The sequence below is a fragment of the Tenrec ecaudatus genome, chromosome 2, assembly GCF_050624435.1.
Source record: "Tenrec ecaudatus isolate mTenEca1 chromosome 2, mTenEca1.hap1, whole genome shotgun sequence".
Lineage (NCBI taxonomy): Eukaryota > Metazoa > Chordata > Mammalia > Afrosoricida > Tenrecidae > Tenrec > Tenrec ecaudatus.
The window spans coordinates 149,363,679-149,385,032 of record NC_134531.1 but is presented as its reverse complement, the minus strand read 5'-3'; the positions used below and the strand labels follow the sequence as shown (position 1 = coordinate 149,385,032).

The window sequence follows — 21,354 nt, the reverse complement described above, 5'->3', positions numbered from 1 at the left end:
GTGGCCACGTGTACCTTTCCCGAGATGCCAGAGAGCAATAGCAATCTTATCTCTTCGTGTAGCTTCTTGGATAGAAGATTTCAATTCACTTCCAAGTTCTTTCCTCCTTATCAAATACCAGGCATTTCCTAGGGCTCGTGGTGATGGTCTCTTGCTCTCTCCTTCCCATAAAACTCAACTGATGCCTGCCAAGAGCCAGGCTGTGGACGGATCTGCGTGTGGAATACATGGCAGCAGAGCCCTGCGAGCAAGCCCTTAGCAGCGCTGTGGCAGCGGGTGAAGAGCGAATGGAAAAAGGGTTGCTTTTTTGCCTTTCCATGTGGGATCAAAGAGAGTTGGCAAGAAACAAAGAAGGAGCGGGAGGAGGGGGGGGGGGTGGAGGAAGGAGAAAAAAAAAACCTTCTAAAAATAACCAAAGTCCTTAAAAAGAAATAATGCAAAAGGAAACACGTTCCATCCCGTCCTATGTAGGCTCCGCAAAAAAAAAAAAAAAAAAGAGCAGGCTGGCCCTGGGGCAGGTGATTATTTTCTTCCTGCCCTTTGGCCGTGACACCCACTGGGCCCCTTTACAAGGCCCGGGCCCTGCCCTGGCCTTCTTCCTGCGTGGTGCTGGGTGCCTCTGCAGGAATGCAGCTTTCTCGGGCACAGCTGTGGCCTCCGCGCTCCCTTCCAAGAGCCAGAATAGACTTTGACATGTGAACCGAGCTCAATGGAGTTGCCATTCCTTCTTCATAGCTGAGCCACCTAAGGCAAGACCACGGGCTTGGATGGCTAACGGCTCTTCCAGAGACGCCTGGCTCTCGTCTGTTGGGCAGCCACGTGAGTTTCCTTCCTTGTATTGGGTGTGTTTTGAGGGAGAATAGGGCCCTGGGGAAGGCGGCGGGCCCCCAGAGGGGTGACGTGATAAATCCAGGCCTGGCCACGGTTTGGTTCTTGGCGGAATCACAGATTTGCTCTGCTAAGCCGCTCAGCTTCTCTGCGTCACAGCTCTTTTGGGCAGAGAATGTGTTGTTACTAATTAACCTGCGTAATGGGAGGGCTAGCAAATAGAAAATAAATTGCCTAATACAGTACCTAAGAGTCCCTGGAAGGTACAAGCAGTTCATATGCTTGGCTAATAACCCTCAGGTGGACTGTTCGATTCTACCCCGGGCTACCTCAGAAGAAAGGCCTGGCGATTTATTTCTGAAAATCAGCCACGGAAAGCTCCGTGGACCCCTATACTACTCTGACACCTACAGGTCACCATGAGTCACATGGAACCGGTGACAACTGTGCACCTCTATTCAGGCACCCTGAGATGCTTGTTTATTTGTATAAATGTTTTGTGAAATATTAAGGGCTATAACAATTCAGATAACCAGGCCACCAAAATATAGGCTCTGATTAACCATAGTACCATAGTAGTAATATCTTCTGTTTCCTAGGCAGACACTGTGTAGGAGGTCTTTTCCAGTCGTTAAGGAGCCCTGGTAGTGTGGTAGGTTATGCATTAGACCCCTAATCACAAGGTTGGTGGTTCAAACCCACCAGTTGCTCCAAGGAAGAATGATGAGGCTGTGCACTGCCATAAAGATTGACAGCTTTGGAAACTGGGAGGGGCAGCTCTACTCTAGTTGATAGGGCTGCCATGCCTCAGAATGGATTTGACGGCTGTGAGTGAGTTCCTATCATTGCTCCAGTACCTTCTTCCTGGTCCCCAGCATGGGTTTGGTGTTATTAACAGCTTTATGTAGAGGAGGCAGCTGAGGCTCAAATCATCTGAGTCCCTTGTTCATCATGCCACAGAAATGGAAACCTAGATCTATGACTTTTGGGTTATGGGAATTTTCCTTTTCCACAGTGTCTCCAACCTAATCTGAAGCTGGATCATTGACCCCATATCTTGTGGTTGTTCTCTCTCTCACCCAAAGTCATGTGTCAGCAGCTGCAAAATGCACAAGGACAGAGGTCAGGAGAACTCCAGTGATGGAGAGTCACCTTTGCGAGGTCTCAGGGCTCCCCTCAGGAAAGTGCTGGGGAGGGGGGGGTCTGTTGGGTCGTTGTGGAGGGGGCAGTTCAGCGTGGAGAGAGTAAGTCTCCAGGGCTCTCTTTCCAGGCACACAAAGGTCTCCTTCAGGACAATCTTGGCTGGGCGACACACATTATAGAGGCTGGAGATAAAAAGCAAGAAAGATAGGTTCACTTCATTCCAAAGGCTGTTTTGGTTCCTTGCCCACATTTCTTCCATGATTAAGACCATGGAGATGGGAATCAGACAACCCAACCTGCAGATCGTGGCTCCACTGTTTGTTCAGTGACTTTCGATCAGTGATGTAGCTCTCTGAACCTCAATGTCTCCAGCTATGAAAGGGGGGATAAAAAAGCAAAACCGACCGACCAAAGCTGCTGGGAAGGTTAATTACAATAATGTACGGTGAAGAGTGCTAGGATCGTACCTGGCACACAGAAAGTGCGCGCACAAAGGTCACTCGATTGCTTATTGGCATGTCCAGAACGGGCTGTTGGGAAACATATGGCAGAGGAAGCCCTCAGCATGTCCAAGGAGATAACAAAACACATACTTCAGAAGACTGAGTCGGAGGAAGTAAATCGCCTAGGTCTTGAGAGGAAGAGGGGAGCCAGCAAGCAGCCCGTCTTCCTATGAGTTGGACAGGCTGCTGATTTTGAGAAAGGAATGTCCTTGCTAGGCTGGATCTGGAGATTGTAACTGGTACAACAGATTCCAAAGGTCTTTAGAGATGAGTTGGTTAGAAACGGACAGGGGAAAGCACTCAAGGACTCCAGAAATCCTGCATTCCCTTCAAAGCCTTAGGTTTGTAAGAAGGTTGCTTTCCTTTAAAATGTATGCACATCTTTGGGCCAGCAAGACAGTCATGGCAGGGGTGTACCACTGGGCATCCAGACAGAACTGGAGCCCAGCGAACACTCCTGACTGCCGGTTGAATGATGCTCTTTGACCAGGAAGTGAGAGGAGGCAGACCACCTAGACTACAGGGAATTCAGAGAAGTCCAGGATGCTGGAGGGAGTCCTTTAAGGATGTGCCTGTGTATCCACTTATATTTGTCAGCTGTTCCTTAAGGACTCTGAGAGTTAAGGCTGGTATGGAGCTGTTCTGTGATAACAGCTGGATTGGACTAACAGGCCCCACGTCCTCCCTGCATCCAGGCCCCTGCACGCATCTAAGCCTCTCTTATTTAAAGTCTGGGTGATGAGTCTGCTGTGACGAAAGGCAGAAACTGTGATTCCTACTCCAGGGTCCATAATCCCTTATTGGCTAGATTATGCTTCAGAATCAGAATTGGGGGTATTCTGGAATGGTAGGACAGTCCACCCACCTTAGATACTATAGCAGCCCCAAGGGAGTCTGGAATAGCACCCTATAATCAAACATGTTAGTGTCAGATTATATAAATATGAACACAAAGTTGGATAAAGACCTTAAATAGCTTTAGAACAGATGGGTCACGTTTTGCCACAATCTAAATTATGAAAGCATTTCTAGTTTTTAGAACTCCCCCCACTCCCCAAAATGATGGATGTGAGGTATCAGGCCCTTTGTCCCTTTTGCCTATTTGATTTCAGGCTATGCCTGCGACAGTCTGCCCTGGCAGGCGCTGGGGGCGGGGTGGGGTATGACATCTAGAGTACTGCGACATCCTGGTCTTCCGGACGTGCTATTTGATTTTGAAAGCCAGAGGACAGTTGCTTCTCGGTGACCTGGATGCTCTCCAGGTGGACCTTACACTAAAAGAGTAAGAGAGAAAGACCACTGAACCCGGAGGTTCTCTGTTGCCTTGGAAAGTGACACAAGCAAACCATCAGACAAGACTCTGCGAACTCTTCACAAGGATATTGTGGTTGGCATGTAAGCGAATGAGAAGACATACAAAGGGATGATGAAAAAAGTCTAAACTTCATACTTAGAAACCTCTTTTCCAATATTGATAAAATATTACAACAGGCTCAAAGTCAACTTTCTTTTACCATAAATCAACAGGACAGATGAGTGGCAAAGGCAACCATTAGCTACACGGCTGATGATAATCAAGTCAATGTCTGTTGAATGCTTATAGTTTTTCACCTATTGGGCTCTGTGTCCCATGTGCATTATCATTTAATATTTACAGCAACTCTGTGTGGTCTTATAGAGCCCTGTTTTGTAGATGAGGAAATGGAGGCTATGTGAGATTGGATACATTTTCTAGGGAATGTCCAGTGGGACTCAACCCCGAGTCTAGTCCTATGCTGGTCAACAGCATCTCAAGAGGAGAAAGTATTGATTTGCAACATTTGCCAATTTCCTTAGTAGAAATACTTCTGCTGTGGCTGATTTCAGCTACCAACAATTTAGCAACCAGCTTATAACATTTCTGACTATTTAGTAACTGGCTTTTATGAACGTGTCAGGGCTGGCTCCAGCACATCACTGTCCATTATATCCCATTGCCAACTCAATGGTTACTGGCCTCGGAGGATGAGATTTCAGCTCGTGAATTGACTTGGGAGCAGCATGCTAATATACTATCCAAACCAGTCAGTTGCACCTACCTCAAGTCCAGGTTAAATCCCTGAGGGTAGAGCAGGGAGGGGTGGGGGACGGACAGGACACAAACATACTATCTTCCTTTCTGCAGACACTGTCCTTCTGGCCGGAGAGGAGTGAGGTAGGTTCTTGCCAACCAGATACTTCCTGGAAAAAATAACAGAACTTGGAATTTTTCAGCCCCGATGAATCTTTTTCTTGGTCAGATAAGGACTTTAGTCTCAAAACGAATCGGTCTGCTCCTTTCTTCTCAGAGATCCATAATTTCCACTGTATTTCCTTTGAAGAAGTAAAGAGCTTTTTGCTACCAAGCAAGAGCAAGAGTGGGCTAGCTTTTAACAAATGGAAAGGAATTTCAGCCTGTTGCGAACCCAGTCAAGATGCTCCGGCTGTTGCCCTAGCTTCTTTGTGAATGCCTGCAGGGCGCACTGCCATCGAGCCCATTCCGAGCCACAGTGAGCTAATAGGACAAAGAACTGTCCTTTGGGTTTCTTAGACTTCACATCTTTCCCATAGAAGAAAGCCTCATCTTTCTCCTCCAGAGTGGCCAGTGATTTTGAACGGCTGCCCTTGTGGTTGATACCCAACAAGTAACCTATGATGCTACCAGGGATCCTGCCTGTGGGACACCAACTTCTAATTGGGTCTCCAGATAACCTGCTTCATTGGAAGGTATTTGGAGGGGATGGAGCTGATCAAGAAGCAAGCACAGGGTACCTATTGTGTAGTGGGTATTTGTTAAATTCTGCATATTCACAGTCCACTCATAGTAGTCCCATATGACAGAACAGAATGGTCCCACAGGGTTTCCACAGCTGGATTTGAATTGGATCCAACTCGATGACAGCAGGTTTTTATAGGCAAAATTCCTACCCGTGAGTCTAATGAAGACGAGTCCACTGTCAGGGGAAGCCAGCCCCTAACACATCATTACGGGTCCAATAGGCGCAATTGTATAGCGATAATAAGTAAAGATCATAGTAAAGTTATAGAGAGCATGAGAGATAGAAGTGAAGTATTGAAATAAATGGAGTCAGTCACAATTCATGGTAGCATGCTCACCTCAGCCCTGCTTGGTGGTCCACGTGGAGGGAGAGAGAGATTCAATGCTAGCCCAGGCTTTTTATCTTCTCTGGGGACATGCAAGCCCCCTAATTACAGGTGAGGACATATGTCACAGGAAGGGGTGCTATAGGTAATACAGTACTGACGGGGTGGTCTAGGGACATACATGCAATAGGAAGAGGAGGGATTGGGGGTATACATGTGACAAGATGGGAGAATCCTAGGTTTAGGATGGTAGCTTAACTTTGACCTGGTCTCTGGATCTCCATAGGAACCATTATCAGTAGGGTATAAACCCCACCTACTGGAACCAAATAGATGACTGCAGGCATCCATTGCCTTTAACAGAAGGGAGTGGGGCCCACTGCAGTCTGGCAACTGATGGCCCTCAGGGAGGATGCCTGTGAGCATCTGAGCTCCCCCACAGTCCACTAGGGGTTGTTGGCTACCACTGAGTCTACCCGTGCACAAAGAAGGCTAACCCATGCACTAAGAAATGAGATAGTATGCAGTCACACACATGCCCACAATTGCTTAGGGATCAGACCACTGGGATCCATCGGGCTTTCATGAGCTGATCTGGGGAAGCAGCTCTTTCTTAGTCTGGAAGTTTTGCTGAGACCTGTTCAGCAGTACACAGGCCTCCCCAGACTGACACGTTGTAGCTGCGCATCAGGTGTATTGTCCAGTAGTGCAGCTTAAGTCTCACATACACATGGCAAGCACTCTTCCACGGAACCACCAGCGCCTCCTGGAAAATCTAGATCAACATTACATTCATTCATTCCAGAAGTACTTATCAGCTTCCCGTTAGGTGCCAGGCGTTCTGTCAGGCACTGCTATACCATGGGGAACAAGATAGATTGGTTTCTACCACATGGAACGGACAATCCAGACATGGAGAGAGGCATTAATTAAATAATCTCAGTAATGAATGTGTGATTAAAAACTAAAGTAAGAGCTCTGGAGATCTGACTCAGTTAGGGTAGGCAGGGATAGTTCCCTTGAGGAATTGATCATTGAACTAAGAGTTGAAGAGAACACGAGTTATACAAGTGAGTGGATTCAAGAGGAGAAAATTAGTGCACCAGACAGACGAGCATGAGCAAAGGCACTGGGGTGGGAAGGATGACGGCAGCGGTTTCAAAGAAATGAAAGGCAAGGCCAAGTTGAAGGTAGAGATGAGAGGAAGGGAGTGCTGGACGCCTGCAGAGTCCTGGGGGCTGCTAAAGACTCTGGTCTTCATCAGTCAGCAATAGGGAGTTACTGAAGGTTTAGCCAGGGACAGGTACCTGGCAATTACACCCAAGCTGCAGCGAGGGTGTGTTCGACAGACTACGCAAGCACAAGGGAACCATGTAGTCTAACCTGGTGTGTGTGGTGTGGAGGAATGGCAGGGAAGTCGTGGGTAGAGAATTTGGACAACTAAGATTTCTGCAGGCGATGATATCTGAGCTGAATTTCTGAAGGGTGAGTATGAGTTAACCAGGCCAAGGTGGGCGGGTGGAGAGAGAGAGAGAGAGAGAGAGAGAGAGAGAGAGAGAGCGAGCGAGCGAGAGAGAGAGAGAAAATACTGCTGGCTAAAGGAAGAGCTACTTGGATTAAGGCCCGGGTGAGCGTAGGAGTGTGGGGTCATAAAGGGACTTCAAGAAGAAGAAGCCAATAAGAGAAAAGGCAAGAGACTGACCTCGGGGTCATGGTAGATGTGTGGGTTTTTATCGGGAGGGCGGTAGAGAACTCCTGGTCCAAATCGGATACACCTGTTAGAAAGACCGCGAGCAGCAGCCTTGAGGTGGAGTAGAAGTGTGTAGCAATGACGTGGTGACGACAACATGCTCTCTCCATCATCCTCCGCAGTAGGGCTGGAGAGGAGACGATGCTTTTAAGAGACATTTTAAAAGGTCAATGAAAAGGTCGTTACTGATTTCCCAGGACTGGTCTGAATGCAACAAATTCATCTGTGGATGACAATTCTCTCCTTAGGACCTGGTATAGCATCAATTTTTGTAAATGTGCCAGGTGTCCTTGAGAGGCATAATGCTCACAAACTGTTTGCGCTCTATATAGTCATTCGATTAAGTCCGTTAAGTACTTGTTCATGTCTGTCTGTTGGCTCAGTTAATTTGAACAAAATGTTAAGGTCTCTCACCACCACTCTGGGGTTGTCCCTGAGGACATATCATTAGGTATATCCATTGGGCTAAACATTTACATTCTATTGATCACTTTGTAGCCCTTTTATCCTTGACCGTTTGTCTTTCGTCAAAGCTATTCTTACCTGGTGTGATTATAGACATGCCAGTTATTGACGTTTGTTGACATTTGCTACCTACCTATTTCCACCCTTTTACTTTAACCTTTGTGTCCTTCTGTTTTAAATGTATTTCTTGTATAAAAGGAATTTTAAAATTCCAATCACCAGGAAATTTGGTCCATTTACATTTATTGTGATTGTAGCTATATTTAGACTTATTTATGTCACATAGTTTTGAGCAATTCACCCTGATAGGGTATTCTTTATTCTATTGTTTTTTATTCTTTCGGATGAATAGGGTTTTATTCATACTATCTTGTCTCTGTACCTCCATTAATGGTAGATTAAATTTAATATACAGTGATACCTCCATTGTTGAACTCAATTTGCTCCAAATTTATGTTCAAACACCAAAAAGTTTGAGAACTGAATCCATTTTCTTCCCATTTAAGAAATAATGGAAAACCAAATGATTGGTTCTGAGGTCCTACATTACACTTACAAATTCACTCTGGAAGCCATTAGCTCTTATCATCGTCTCAGGTGCGATATCCCCATCCAATTGTTTCTGATTTATCAAAGTTAACTGTAACTTTCAACCTCTTTGATGGTTGGAGATCTTTGTTGCATGGTTAATGATTTCACCCCTTTCACTACATCAGCCCCTTTAATCACATTCACCCTCCCCCCCCCCCAAATGTTGATGAACATACAAGCAGCAACCTGGTAGGAATGTCACAATGACTTCTTTTACTTATCGTGGCTTCATCGTTTCCCTCTGGACTTTACTGTTGGTGACGCTAACTTTCTTTGGAGCTACGGTTACAGTGTTTTACACTACACAGCACACAATGAATGTTTTCACGCACTAACACAGGCGCTACACGTTGTCTGAGCGAGAGCAGCGCCTACACTGGAGGGTCACGCCTTTGAGACCCTTTGTGAGCCGTGAGATGCGACACACGTGACCCACTCTTGGCTGGTACGTGTTTTTCCAAGTCGGAACTCTGGTGAACTATCAACGTGGAGACTTCGTTCGAGTTCCAGTAGTGGAAAGTGCGAGCTTGGAGCTGTTCGACAACTGAGGCATCACTCTATCTATTTCTTTTCCTGAAGTTCTTACCCTTGTGAGTTAAGATGCACAACGAACTTAACAGATATTTCGGCAAACTCGTAGTAAGTGACCTGAGATGAGTCCAGATGTATCTATGCCTTAGTGGCTACAGGTGGGGCTGCGGCAGTCTGCAGAGGCAGCAGTAGGAAACCACCAGCCTCCCCCCTTGAGGGGGTTTTAGGGGGGCCCACTACTCCCGTCAAGAGTGACAGTCTCAGACACTCACAGGGGCAGTTCTACCCGGTCCTAGAGGGTTGCTGAGACTCAGGGTCAACTCGATGACAGTGGCTTTGGTGCATGTTTTCCCTTCCAGCTTAGCCACCATGGCCATGCTGAGCACAAATGACTCATACAGATAGCCAGCCTCACAAATGTCGCTTCAACAACTTCAAACAATGGAGAACAGAATTTGAATGATGGGTGGACATTACCATGTCTTGCTTTTGCCTCCTTCAGGGTTCCTACCATGTCTGTGGCTTAAATGGGGGTGGGAGGACTTCCCTAATTCTTCTTCACTTGGGAGGGGGCCAAAAACTATTTTAGAACCAGATTGAAAATTATTTTAAGTTAAATATTTAATCGTCGTTGACCTAGACTACACCGGACTCCTACATAACCAGTGACTCCTGTCTCTTATATAGAGATCAGGCCACGTTATTATACAGCAATGAGAAGGAAAATTCAGTTTCCACACAAAAAAAGGATTCATAGAAAGTAGTCAAAAATAGGAAACTTGTGATACTGGGGTAAACAAGGCAGTCCCATCCAGTTCTGGTTCTCCGTACACATGTCGCTGTACTCTCACAGTGCTCATGTGAATGCTGCACCCACTTGACCCTTCACACGGCCAAGAGAGGGGCAAGGGGAGGTTGATTAGGTAAAACGTCAGAGAAGGAATGACTTGCCCAGGTTCGATAGCCAATTGGCTCATAGCAGTGGAGGCTTACTACCACACGCACACTGCGCAGTGACTGACTAGTATTCCTAGACGAGAGTCTCTACTTCATATCTGATTCATGTGTCAGAGTTCAGGTTCCCTTTCAGAGGATACAACTGACTAAATATGTCAGCCTTAACATGCTATTCCTGCCTTGGAAGAAGTAAGGGCAGAGTGCTCCTTAGAGGCAAGGTTGGCAAGACTTCATCTCACATATTTTGGACATGTTGTCAGGAGAGACCAGTCCCCAGAGAAGGACATTAACCTTGGGAAAGTGGAGGGGCAATGAGAAAGAGCAAGGCCCTCAACGAGCTGGACTGACACAGTGGCTGCAGCGATGGGCTCTGGGGTAGGCGCCCGGTGAGGATGGGACAGGACCGGGCAGTGTTTCGTTCTGTTGTGCATTGGGTCGCTGTGGTCAGAAGCGACTCTGTGGCACCTCACAAGAGCAGTGACGATGCGGGATGCCCATAGGCTTGGTGTTCTTTTCATCTGGGGTCACTGATAAACCCTTTCCTAAAAGCTTCCCAACGCGCCAACTCTCAAAGGGCAGGCCAGACTCCGCACTCACCGATCACACGGAGTTCCTGGGGCCTGATCTCGATTTCCCAACATGCGCGAAACCATGTGTATTACCACATTTTTCTTAGTTAACGGATTCATTTATTCGAGCAATTTGTACAATTCCTCCAAGGGCCGCTAGGCTGCTCCTTATGATCGCCCTGCTGCACGGTGAGCTTCCTCGGGCCTCTCGTTAACCAGAGGCTGAAAGGGCAAAAAGCCTGGGGCAAACCACTGCTTCCGCTAGAAGTAAATTGTAAGTAAAGTAAGAAATAAGGGTTTTAAATGCCCGTGACTTCCTTCAACAAAAGGGGACTGATCCTTGTCCATGCCCAACACTTCCTGGAGAAGTCCCCTGGGGTTGGGCCTAGAAGGAAGTCCACCCATAGCGTGCATTTTCCATGAACCAGAGGCACACAGGGACCTCCATTTGAGAAACTCCAGAGACAGTGAGACACTAAATTCTGCTCACTTCACACTGACTGTACATAGGAATATGTGTTCGGTAAATGGACGGCACATTACGGAGCCCTAGTGGTGCTGTGGGTGAAGCATTGGGCTGTTCACCTCAAAGATGGCAGTTGAAACTCACCAGCAGCTCTGCGGGAGGAAGATAAGGATGTCTGGATCTCGGAAGCATTGGTGATGCTGAGATAAGCATAAGGTTGGTGGTTCAAAGCCACCAGCCACTCCTGAGGAGAAAGATGAGGCTGATTGCCTCTCTAAAGCTTTTCAGTCTCCGAATCCCTCAGTAAAAGATCTCTGTCCGATGGCATCACCGTGAGTCAGAATCAACTCAATGGCAATGGGCAATAGGTGGTAAAAAAACAAACTCACCGCCATCGAGTCCGTTCGGACTCCTGGCGACCCTGTAGGACACAGTAAAATGGCCCGTGTGGGTTCCCGATGCTGGGAATCTTCACACGGGAACAGCACGGGCCCTCTCACCCACAGGGTGCCTGGTAGATTTGAGCTGCTGATCAGTACCAAACAGGAGACATACTTCGATAAGTACTTGGGAAAAAGTGTAATCGCTTAGTTGCACTCGGAGGAGCCCTGTAGGTGCAGGGGTTACACAATGGGCATCACCCATTAGTCACAGGATCCGCAGTGCCACGGGAGGACGATGAAGCATTCTACTCCTGGAAAGAGTTAGTCTCAGAACCCCACGGGGCGGTTCTCCTCGGTGCTATGGGGCGCTCTGAGTCAGAATCAACTTGATGGCAGTGCGAGAGAGTTGCATTTTAAGAATGGGCAACTGGAGTAACTGTGTGATGCTAATGGGGAGGCGAGGCTGTCCCTCTTCGGAAGAGCTGACTTGCTTGACTGCAGGTGGGGCGTGGCTTGAGGAACCAGAGGGAGAGGGAACAAGAGGCGGGGCGGAGAGAGGGCTGGGGAGACAAGTGAGTGAAGATGGAGAGACTCACCGGTTTGTGAAGAAAGAGGAGGGATGAGAGCAGATGGTGAGGAGTTGAGGGTGGAAACGCAGCGTGTAGTGCGAGGTGAACGTCTAGGCAGGCTGTCTGAGGTAGACCGGGAAAAGGAACTGAACTTTGGTTACTGTCTGATGTGAAGGTAGCTAGACCGAGTTTCGCTAGTCTGGGGAGTGTATGGTTGGGTGATCTGAAGTTGCATGCAGTTTTTATGGTAGGCACAACATGCCTTTTGGGGGCTTTGGAGGGGCCTCAAACAACAAGTGAACCTGGCCCATATTAAGGAGAGATGTACCCGAAACATGACGATGCTGGGGGCCGAAGGGCAGCTCCACAGTCACAAGGGCAAAGCCTCCCAACTGGCCCCTGGCATTATGTAGGTGCTGCTAGCCAGGTGGGAGGCTCCCAGAGGCTGCCCCAGGGTGGATGGATGGGTAGTGCAGGGCAGTGGAAGCGGGTAAGCTGGTCTCTGAACACCTGATGTTGGGGTTCCTCCTGGGGACACAGGCGTGCATGGTGTCTTGCTGCCAGGTTGGCATGGAGGTTGAAGAGAGATGAACTCAGCCAAGGGGTCAAGCCCCAATCTCAGCGATAGTCCCGCTGGTCTAGGATCAGTGAAGCCACGCTGGGTTTTGATGGTGATTCAAGGGCAGGGAAGAGCTTTGCTTTCACAGACCTTGGACAGCTCCACCCCTTAAGTACTGTTGACCTTGGACAAGTCTTTAACATCTGCAAGCTGTGGTTCCATTATACTTAAAATAGAGTAATCCTCATGCCCACTTCCCAGTGTTGCAGTGAGGACTGCGTGAGTTACTTCTTCACACATACACTCCCAACATGTTCATGGTGGGGATGACAATGCTTCTAGAAGACCATCGGACAATCGATGCACACATTAGCACCCAGCCAAGGTGTGTTTTTTAAAAGCTCCCATGTTATATACCTGTTCTCTTTTTGGCTTCTTTCGTTCATGGCCCTGTTATGTACCAGGGTGTCATTCTCCTAAATGGCGGGGCAAGCAGAGGTTTTAGCATCCTTATATTCTGCGGTGCCTTCATACCACGGAACACGACTCAGCTACTGTCAAAACGGATGAACTAGTTGTACATGCAAACACACACATTTTAATATGGGTTTTGATATTTTTTTATCCTTCAAACTCACGGCCATCGTGTTGATGCCAACTCACAGTGACCCTATAGGACAGGGTAGAACTGCCCCTGTGGGTTCCCTAGACTAGAACTCTATCCGGGAATAGAAAGCCCCATCTTTCTCCAGGGGAGAGGCTGGCACTTTCAAATTGCTGACTTTGCAGTTAGCAGCGCAGGGCAGAGCCACTAGGCCAAGTTTTATCCAGAGCAGTGTACTAATTCATGCATGTTTACACTGATCTTGTGATCCTGGGGTTTGGAAAGTAGGTCTCTATAAGGAGCCCTGGCGGCCCAGTAGGTTCATTGCTGGGCTGCTAACTACGAGGTCCGAGGTCCGCAGTGCAAGCCCATCAGTTGCTCCACAGGAGAACAATGAGGCTGTCTGCCCCGGTGAGATGCCGGGTCTCAGAAACCCTGTCCAGGGTGGGGTCACAGTGTGTTAGAAACAACTCCACAACGGGAGGTTGGGTTTGGGGGCTGGGGGAGCACAGCATTATGGGATCGTAGTTTATCCTGGTGGTTTCTGGTCACCGGAAGCACATCTCCTACTAGAGAGCAGTTAGGGTGCGCAAAGGCCAGCCCGCGTCTGCGTAGGAGGCAGCTACATGGGAAGCTGTGCACGCAGAAAGGGCTCGGCTCTCCATAAGGAGCTGTCTCCCCACACTGCCTCTGCGCAGTGTTTCAACTTTTAAAACTCCCTGCTCACTACCCCAAAGTGCCTTGATCCGGGGTTCCCTCCCCGCCCCAACCCCCCAGCCCCCCAGAATGTTTCCTTTTCACATAAACCCTTTGCTGGGGGTGCCCTGGAAGGCTTCCTGGGAGGACAGGCTCCGAGTGACCAGGTGGCTGCGCTTTCTGCCGCAGGCCTCTTGCTGCTACTCCAAACAGTGTGAGGGTGGAGGGAGAAACCTCAGTCCTGGCCTCTTGGCGTTTGTGGGTTTCGGTCAGACCCCGAGTGTTATTTTAGTGCAGCTTCAGGGTTTAATTTGGGGCTGTGTGTGTGTAGATCAGAAGCAGGGACCGAGACTTTTTGCCTTTTTAACTCTGACCAAATGATTAAATTCGAAGGTCTAAAAAAAAATGCACCACCTGGCCTAGAGCTGTATTTAATTGGCAACTGGAAATCCCTCCCCTGCCAGGATCATCCTTCCACAACCACCGGCTACCCCCGGCCCCAGTCCCGTTTTCTGTGGGCACCACCTGGGCACTGTGTGGTCACGGAGTGGCCAGAGCCCGATGCCCAGAGGCGCTCCTTCTCTCTTGGAGGGTGCACGCTGTACCTTTGCTGAAAGAACACGCGACAGGTTCGCTTCATTTCTTACAGCTTGGAGAGAGCCCGAGCCGGGAGCTAGCGAGCCATGGTGGAGGGGGAGGTGACCACCATCCCATCCCTGTCTGAGACGTTCAACCTGGCCTCTATGGACTACCAGCAGCCCAGACTCCTGTACTGCACCAACGGGGGCTACTTCCTGAGGCTCCATCCCGATGGCACAGTGGACGGTACCAGGGACAAGAGTGACGAACACAGTAAGCACCCTCTCCTGGGCTCCTTGCCTTCCTGCCGTCTCCCAGAGTAGAGGGCTGGCGAACCGCTGAGTCCTGCCCCCACTGTCGCGGTTTTGTCTCTTCTTGCCTGGAGTGGGTAGCAGGCAGGGATTCCCATGGTTATACAAGGAGTGGTGGGGGGGGGGCAGGATGGAAAATAGGGAGGGCTGGAGCTCGTGGCCTATCTGAAGGCAACCTGTTTTGGGATTTTAATGGAAGGCTCTGCAGACCCAACAAGACTGCCCTGACATCCCGTATGGCTGCCTGCGCAGGTTTCTGTAATGAGTGGAAAGTCTGGCCCCGCCAGGCTGGCCGGGGCCCTGCTGGCCCCTTAACAGGGAACACCAGCGGGGGCGGGGTAGGGAATCCTGCACAAAGACTGGGCTCCGTTTCAAGTTCGCGGACGCTCCAGGTTAGGTTGCCACCAGGCTTGGTTTGTGAAACTCTCGTTCACCAGGATAATCTCACACGTTATAAATTAGGCAGCCTTCATTCTGCACATCTTGCAGATGCGGCTGTGGTAACCAGGAGCGGCAAAGTGCTTCTCCAGACTGTGAACGAGGGAGCCCTGTGAGCCAAATGCAGAGCCTCTCTCTCCCAGGCCTTGTGCGAGCCCCGCTCCCAGAGGAGGTTGATAGTGCAGGTAGGGCTCTGCCCGACTGCCTAAGTCGACAGCTCACTTCCTCCTGCTTGGCTGCTCTCAGGATCTGAGAGGGCCTGGGCACCGAGAAGGTAGGAGAGACAGAACAGCAGCCACGAGTCGCATCTGCTGCTCCTCAGGGTGGGCAAGCTAGGGCGTCCCAAGTCCTGCACATCAAAGGGAGGGGCGTGTGGTCGACACCAGGCAACATGGCATATACTGCCCTGCAAGACTGACTTTAGAACGCATTGTGAACACTGGCTCCCATTTGGTGGTTTACATACTGATCACCCAGAGTCTAGACCCATCCAACCCACTGCCATTGATTCGCTCACAAGGCGTAACATAAACCCTGCGAGAGTGTCATCTTTGCGGCAGCAGACAGCCTCGTCTGTCTTTATACAGGGCACAGTCTGCATGGCTTGTAGGAGGTGCAGCCAAAGGGGCAGGCGCTTACTGGTATTATCCGTCCTCTCCCTTGGATGCACAGGTGATGGGGGTGGAAGTCGGCCTAGGGACAGACCTGGAGGCACTGCCCTCTGCTGGAAGGCTGAAGCCCGGGTTTGTAGCTGCAGGAGGAAATTCTTGGCATTTGTTTTGCTTTTCTTTTTTTAAAAAAATCATCTTATTGGGGCTTGTACAACACTCATCACAATCCACACAGACATCCATTGTGTCCAGCACATTCGTACATTTGTTGCCATCATCATTCTCAAAACATCTGCTTTCTACTCGAGTCCTCAGTATCAGCTCATTTCCCCCCTCCCTCACCGTCCCCCCCATGAACCCTTGATAATTTATAAATTATTATTTTGTCATGTCTTACACTGTCCAATGTCTCCCTTCACCCACTTTTCTGTTGTTCGTCCCCCAGGGAGGGGTTATATGTAGATGCTTGTAATCGGTTTCCCCTTTCTACTCCACCCTCCTGGTATCACCACTCTCAGCACTGGTCCTGAGGGTTTCATCTGTCCTGGATTCCCTGTGTTTCCAGTTCCTATCTGTATCCATGTACATGCTCTGCTCTAGCCAGATTTGTAAGGTAGAACTGGATCATGATAGTGGGGGGTGGGGGAGGATTTAAGAACTAGAGGAAAGTTGTATGTTTCATCGTTGCTACACTGCACCCTGACTGGCTTGTCTCCTCCCCGTGACCCTTCTGTAAGGGGATGTCCAGTTACCTACAGATGGACTTTGGGTCTCCACTCTGCACTCCCCCTCCTTCACAATGATATGATTTTTTTTCTTTAATGCCTGATACCTCATCCCTTCAACACCTTGTGATCACACAAGTTGGTGTGCTTCTTCCATGTGGGCTTTGTTACTTCTCAGCTAGATGGCCGCTTATTTACCTTCAAGCCTTTAAGACCCCAGACTCTATGTCTTTTGTTAGCTGGGCACCATCAGCTTTCTTCACCACATTTGCTTATGCACCCGTTTGTCTTCAGTGATTGTGTCTGGAAGGTGAGCACCACAAAGTATTCTTGCATTGAGGGAGTACTTGAGTGGAGACCCAATGTCCACCTGCTACCTTAATACTAAACCTATACACATATGCATATAGATCTATGAATATCTATGAATATATTTACATAAGTACATGCCCATATTTAGACTCTAAATAGACTTTGGAGCCAGGGCGTGGCACCCATCAGACTCAACCAGAAAACACTCTTAAAGGTCAACACATAGACCTTGAACTATTTTAGGCTTTTCCTTTTTTTTTTGTCATTGTTGTTGTTTTGCTTTCTTTTGTTACTTTGTTTTGCTCTGTCTTGTTTTTGTGCATATTATTATCTCTGCAGATCTATCTAGATAAGATAGGCTGGATAACCAATCTGGAGAAAACAACAGACCAATGGTTCCAGGGGTGATAGGAGAGGGGGAGGTGGGGGAAAAGAAGTGGTATTAACAAACCCTGGGACAAGGGAACAACAAGTGATCCAAAATCCATGGTTAGGAGGGTGTAGGAGGCCTGGTAGGGATTAATCAAGGGCAATATAACAGAGAGGAAATAATGAAACCCTAATGAAGGCTGAGCATGACAGTGGGACAAGAGGAAGTCAAAGGAAATAGAGGAAAGAGCTAGGAGGCAAAGGGCATTGGGGTTTGTTTGGATAGCATGTCTTCCAAAGGACCTGCCAAATGCCTTCTACTCAAAATTAGGTGCCAGAGTGAAGCAAAGCAGGGGAAACAATGCTCTACTTAGTATGTTACACATGTAGCAAAGCTACGTCGGCTACAAATAACTGGATTTAGGTGGCAGTTCACTGTCAGGCCTGGTACCCAATTCACACAAGCCCAGCCAGCGCAGGAGGCACATGTTTCCAGGTTCTCCTGGGTTTTAAATGGTTTGCTTCCCACCTTGCTGAGCCAATGGAGACTAACCCCCGGGGAATAGTAAGCTTGGTGAGGCAGTTTTTGGAGTTAGTCGGGGTCTACTGGGAAACCCTGACTTCTGGGGCTTTAAAGGGTGCCATTCCGAGGACTTCCCCAGGAATAGCAGGTGACTTCAGTGCTGTCACTGAGCCGACTTCTGTACTCTGCTGCTGGCTCGGCCGCCCGACTGCAGATGTCAGGCCCCCTTGGAATAGGCGAGCGTGTGGGGATGCTTGCAGCCAAGTATAGGCGCGGCAATGATTGGTCAAGTTCACTTGGACAGACCATCAAACCTCTCTGGCTTTACCTTCCTCACTAGTAAAAGAGGGCGACTATGACCTGCCTCACAAGTTTCTTAGAAGGATTAAATGAGATAAAACAAACAAACCACTCACTGGCATCGAGTCAACATGCCATCATTGTCGCCATCACTGACTGCATGCAGCCAACCCAGTAGGTGGACATACAGCACGGTGCCGAAGGACCTTCACACCAAACTCAGCTCACTGCCATCGAGTGCCACCGGGTCATGTGATTCTGACCCATAGTGACCCTAGAGGACAGGGTAGGATGGCCCCTGTGGGTTTCTAAGTCTTTAACCTTCACATGAGTAGACAGCCTCATCCTTCTCTTGTGTAGCCACTGGTGGGTTTGAACTGCTGACCTTTTGCTTAGCAACTCAAATTCATAGCCCACTACGCCACCAGGGTTCCTATGGACTTTCTCTAGTCTCCCTGAAGCTACAATACCACTCCCAGGAAGGCTACGGTCTTAATGTAATGTCTCGCTGCCAACACTTGGAGCTTTGGTGGCCTGTTCACTCCCTCTACTACCAGGAATGGGTGCCACAGACAGAAGTCAAAGTGGAGTGGGTGGGCAGAAAGCTATCCCCTATCATTGTCAGGAGAACTGGGTAATAATCTAAATATGACCCTTGATTTCGAGGTAGAAACTTTGAGTTCATATTTCTGCTTTGTCACTGTCTAGGCAGAGTGGCAATGGACAATTAACTCCATTGGCATAGAGTGCTCTGCAGAAGCACCTTCAAGACCCCCCCTCCCCCGATCCCACCATGGCCCATCCAACCATCCTGCCACTCAGGAGCCCTCAGCTGTACAGACGTTTAGAAATCTGTGCAATCCCGAGGAAAGTCCTCCTGTCTCTCCAGGACTCGGCTTTCTCAGCTGTGGGATGGAAATGAAAACACCACCCCCATATCTCAGGAGGCTGCAAAGCCTTGGAGGAGACAAACCCTGAAGACTACAGAGCCTATATGGACTCACTGAATGGGGGTCTGTCGCCCTCTTCTGTCCAATGGCGGTACTACCGCAAGTCCCTCAGAATTGCAAAGGTTTTAAACTGGCAATCTAAGACACACTCACTGCCATTGAGTCAACTGCGACTCATAGCGACCCTATAGGACAGGGTAGACCTGCCCCTGTGGGTTTCTGAGACTGTAACTTCCTATGGGAGCAGAAAGCCTCGTCTTTCTCCCATTTGAACCGGCAGGGATGGAGAATCCCCACATAATTGGGATTTGTGTCACTAGCAAGGGAGGGACTCTGTTCCTGATTGGTCTGAATGTGATTAGAAACTGAGACCACAGATAGAGAGGCAGTCCTTATACACTAAGTACAAGACCCCTTCAGGGAGAGTATTTCTGAAAGCCAATTAAGTATATATTTTAAAACCTGCATAAATCATTATTAGATAGAATTGGTTGCTTTCAAGCTCAACCAGGGAGAAAAAAATTCCTTTTGCAACTTCTCTTGGTCACCAACCAGCTTGTGTCCCTGGGCAAACTCGCCAAATTTTCAGCATTTTTCTACTTCCTACTCCTGGGAAAGTAAATTCCCAATGACTTAAGACAAGGCTCTCTTACAGTGGTACAGTGTATGAGGGCTATTGTAACATAGGCTTGCGTCAAATATTCCCATGGGTGGGAATTTCAGGCCTTTGGAGAAGAGGTTTTGTTGGCTGGGCTTTTGACACCTCCTCAAACAACAGCTGTAGGCAAAAATCACATCATAAGGGCTATAGAATTGAGGATGGTAGGATGCAGGGCTAGGAGCTATCATGATATGGACTCAGGATTTGGGGAGGCAGGTAAACTGTGACCTTGCCATGAGAGAGCAGCCCCTGGGAAAGGACCAGGTATGGGGCAAGACTGCTAGCCTCCTCTCTCTCTCTCTCTCTCTCTCTCTCTCTCACACACACACACACACACACACACACACACACACATTCGAGGAGTTATTGGGACCGGAGGTGGGGGGTTGTTGGCAGCTCTGGTTGGACATTGATACCATTTTCTCTCCTGCTGGACTTTTGAGGCCAAAGAGTTTGTCGCTCATTGCTCAACGCAAATTGTCAAGCCTAGCCATTGCCTGGCCCTTGGCAGCTATTCCCTGAACATTCATAGGACCTATGAAGAGTAAATGAATGTCAATGGAAGTAGATAAATCAGACTCATCGATCCACGCAATAAATACCTATTGAGCACCTCATATGGGCCAAGCATTGTGCTAGACTCTTTCATTTCCACCTTTTATTATCATCATCCCTCTGAGAACACAAGCTAGTGGGGCCTCAGGCTAGCTTTTGACTGGGAAAGTTATGTATGACCCATATCTTCTGCTCCCACGGCCAACAAAACCCAAACCTCACCCAAACTCACTGCCATCGAGCTGATGCTGACTCATAGCAACCCCACAGGCTAGGGCAGAACTGCCCTCCTGTGAGTTTCTGAGACTGCAACTTTTTACAGGAGTAGACAGCTCCATCTTTCTCCTTCAGAGCAGCTGGTGGTTTTGAACTGCTGACCTCATAGTTAGCAGCCAACCTTGTAACTACTCCACCACCAGGGTTCCTCCAGACTGAGGCCCTGTGCATATCCCACTCCCACCACCTCGATGTGATTTCACCCACAAGCTAATGAAATAGCCGCACTGAACTCACACAGCCTGCTGAGCAGGTAGGTAGGAGTCGGCTCAGCTCTCTTGACTGAGGTTTACGGTGTCACACTGGAAACGTTATTTCTCCTCAATAGGCCTTAGTGGTTTTCCCCTCCCCCCACCCCTGCCACCCCGTTTTGTCTCTTTGTTTATATAACAAAGATAACCATGGTGCTCATGATGGAAACCAAACCAAGCATGATGGAAACCAAACCAAGCAAGGGGACAGCGAGTTGACTGACCCCCGGTGACCCTATTTATCTCAGGAGAAGACCCCTCCATAGAGGTTTCGATGACTGATTCTTTCGGAGTCGATCATCAGCCCTTCCTTCTACAGCCCTTGAACCACCAACCTTCCAAGCACAGAAGGAGTGCTCAGAGGGTTGTCATGACCATCCTCCCCAGCAGCAGCAGCAGCAGCGTGAGCATCATTCCCAGGCCCCTGGTCGCTCACTGGACTGACAAGGACTCTTGAGGCCAGCTTCGGTGTGACCCTCTAGGTGTGGAGCTCTGCTGGTCAACCATGAAGGTGTCATGTGGTCAGGCTCTGGCCTAGCAAGCCCACCCTGCGTGTCTCCTCTCAGCAGAGCCAGCGGCCTCTGGCAAAGGCAAGGAGCGGAGCCATGGTTGACTTTGCTCTTTCTGTTGAAGTTCCCTCAGTGGCCGAGGGTGGCCATGACTTGTTCCTCCACGCAATCAATAGCTGTCACAATAACTGGCCAAGTAGAATAATAATTTCATAGTGTCCAAATCACGTACCCTCTTCATGCACCC

General features: G+C 48.8%; 1 protein-coding gene across 1 annotated transcript in view; it reads left to right on the top strand.

The window, feature by feature from the left end:
• The first annotated feature begins 673 nt into the window (after positions 1-673).
• FGF1 (fibroblast growth factor 1) overlaps positions 674-21,354 on the top strand; it is a 39,232-nt gene continuing 18,551 nt past the window's right edge. Inside the window, exons 1-2 of the mRNA XM_075543144.1 lie at positions 674-819; positions 14,387-14,589. Coding sequence (XP_075399259.1) covers positions 14,421-14,589 — 169 coding nt within the window. The 5' untranslated portion in view covers positions 674-819; positions 14,387-14,420. The remainder of the gene's footprint in view (positions 820-14,386; positions 14,590-21,354) is intronic.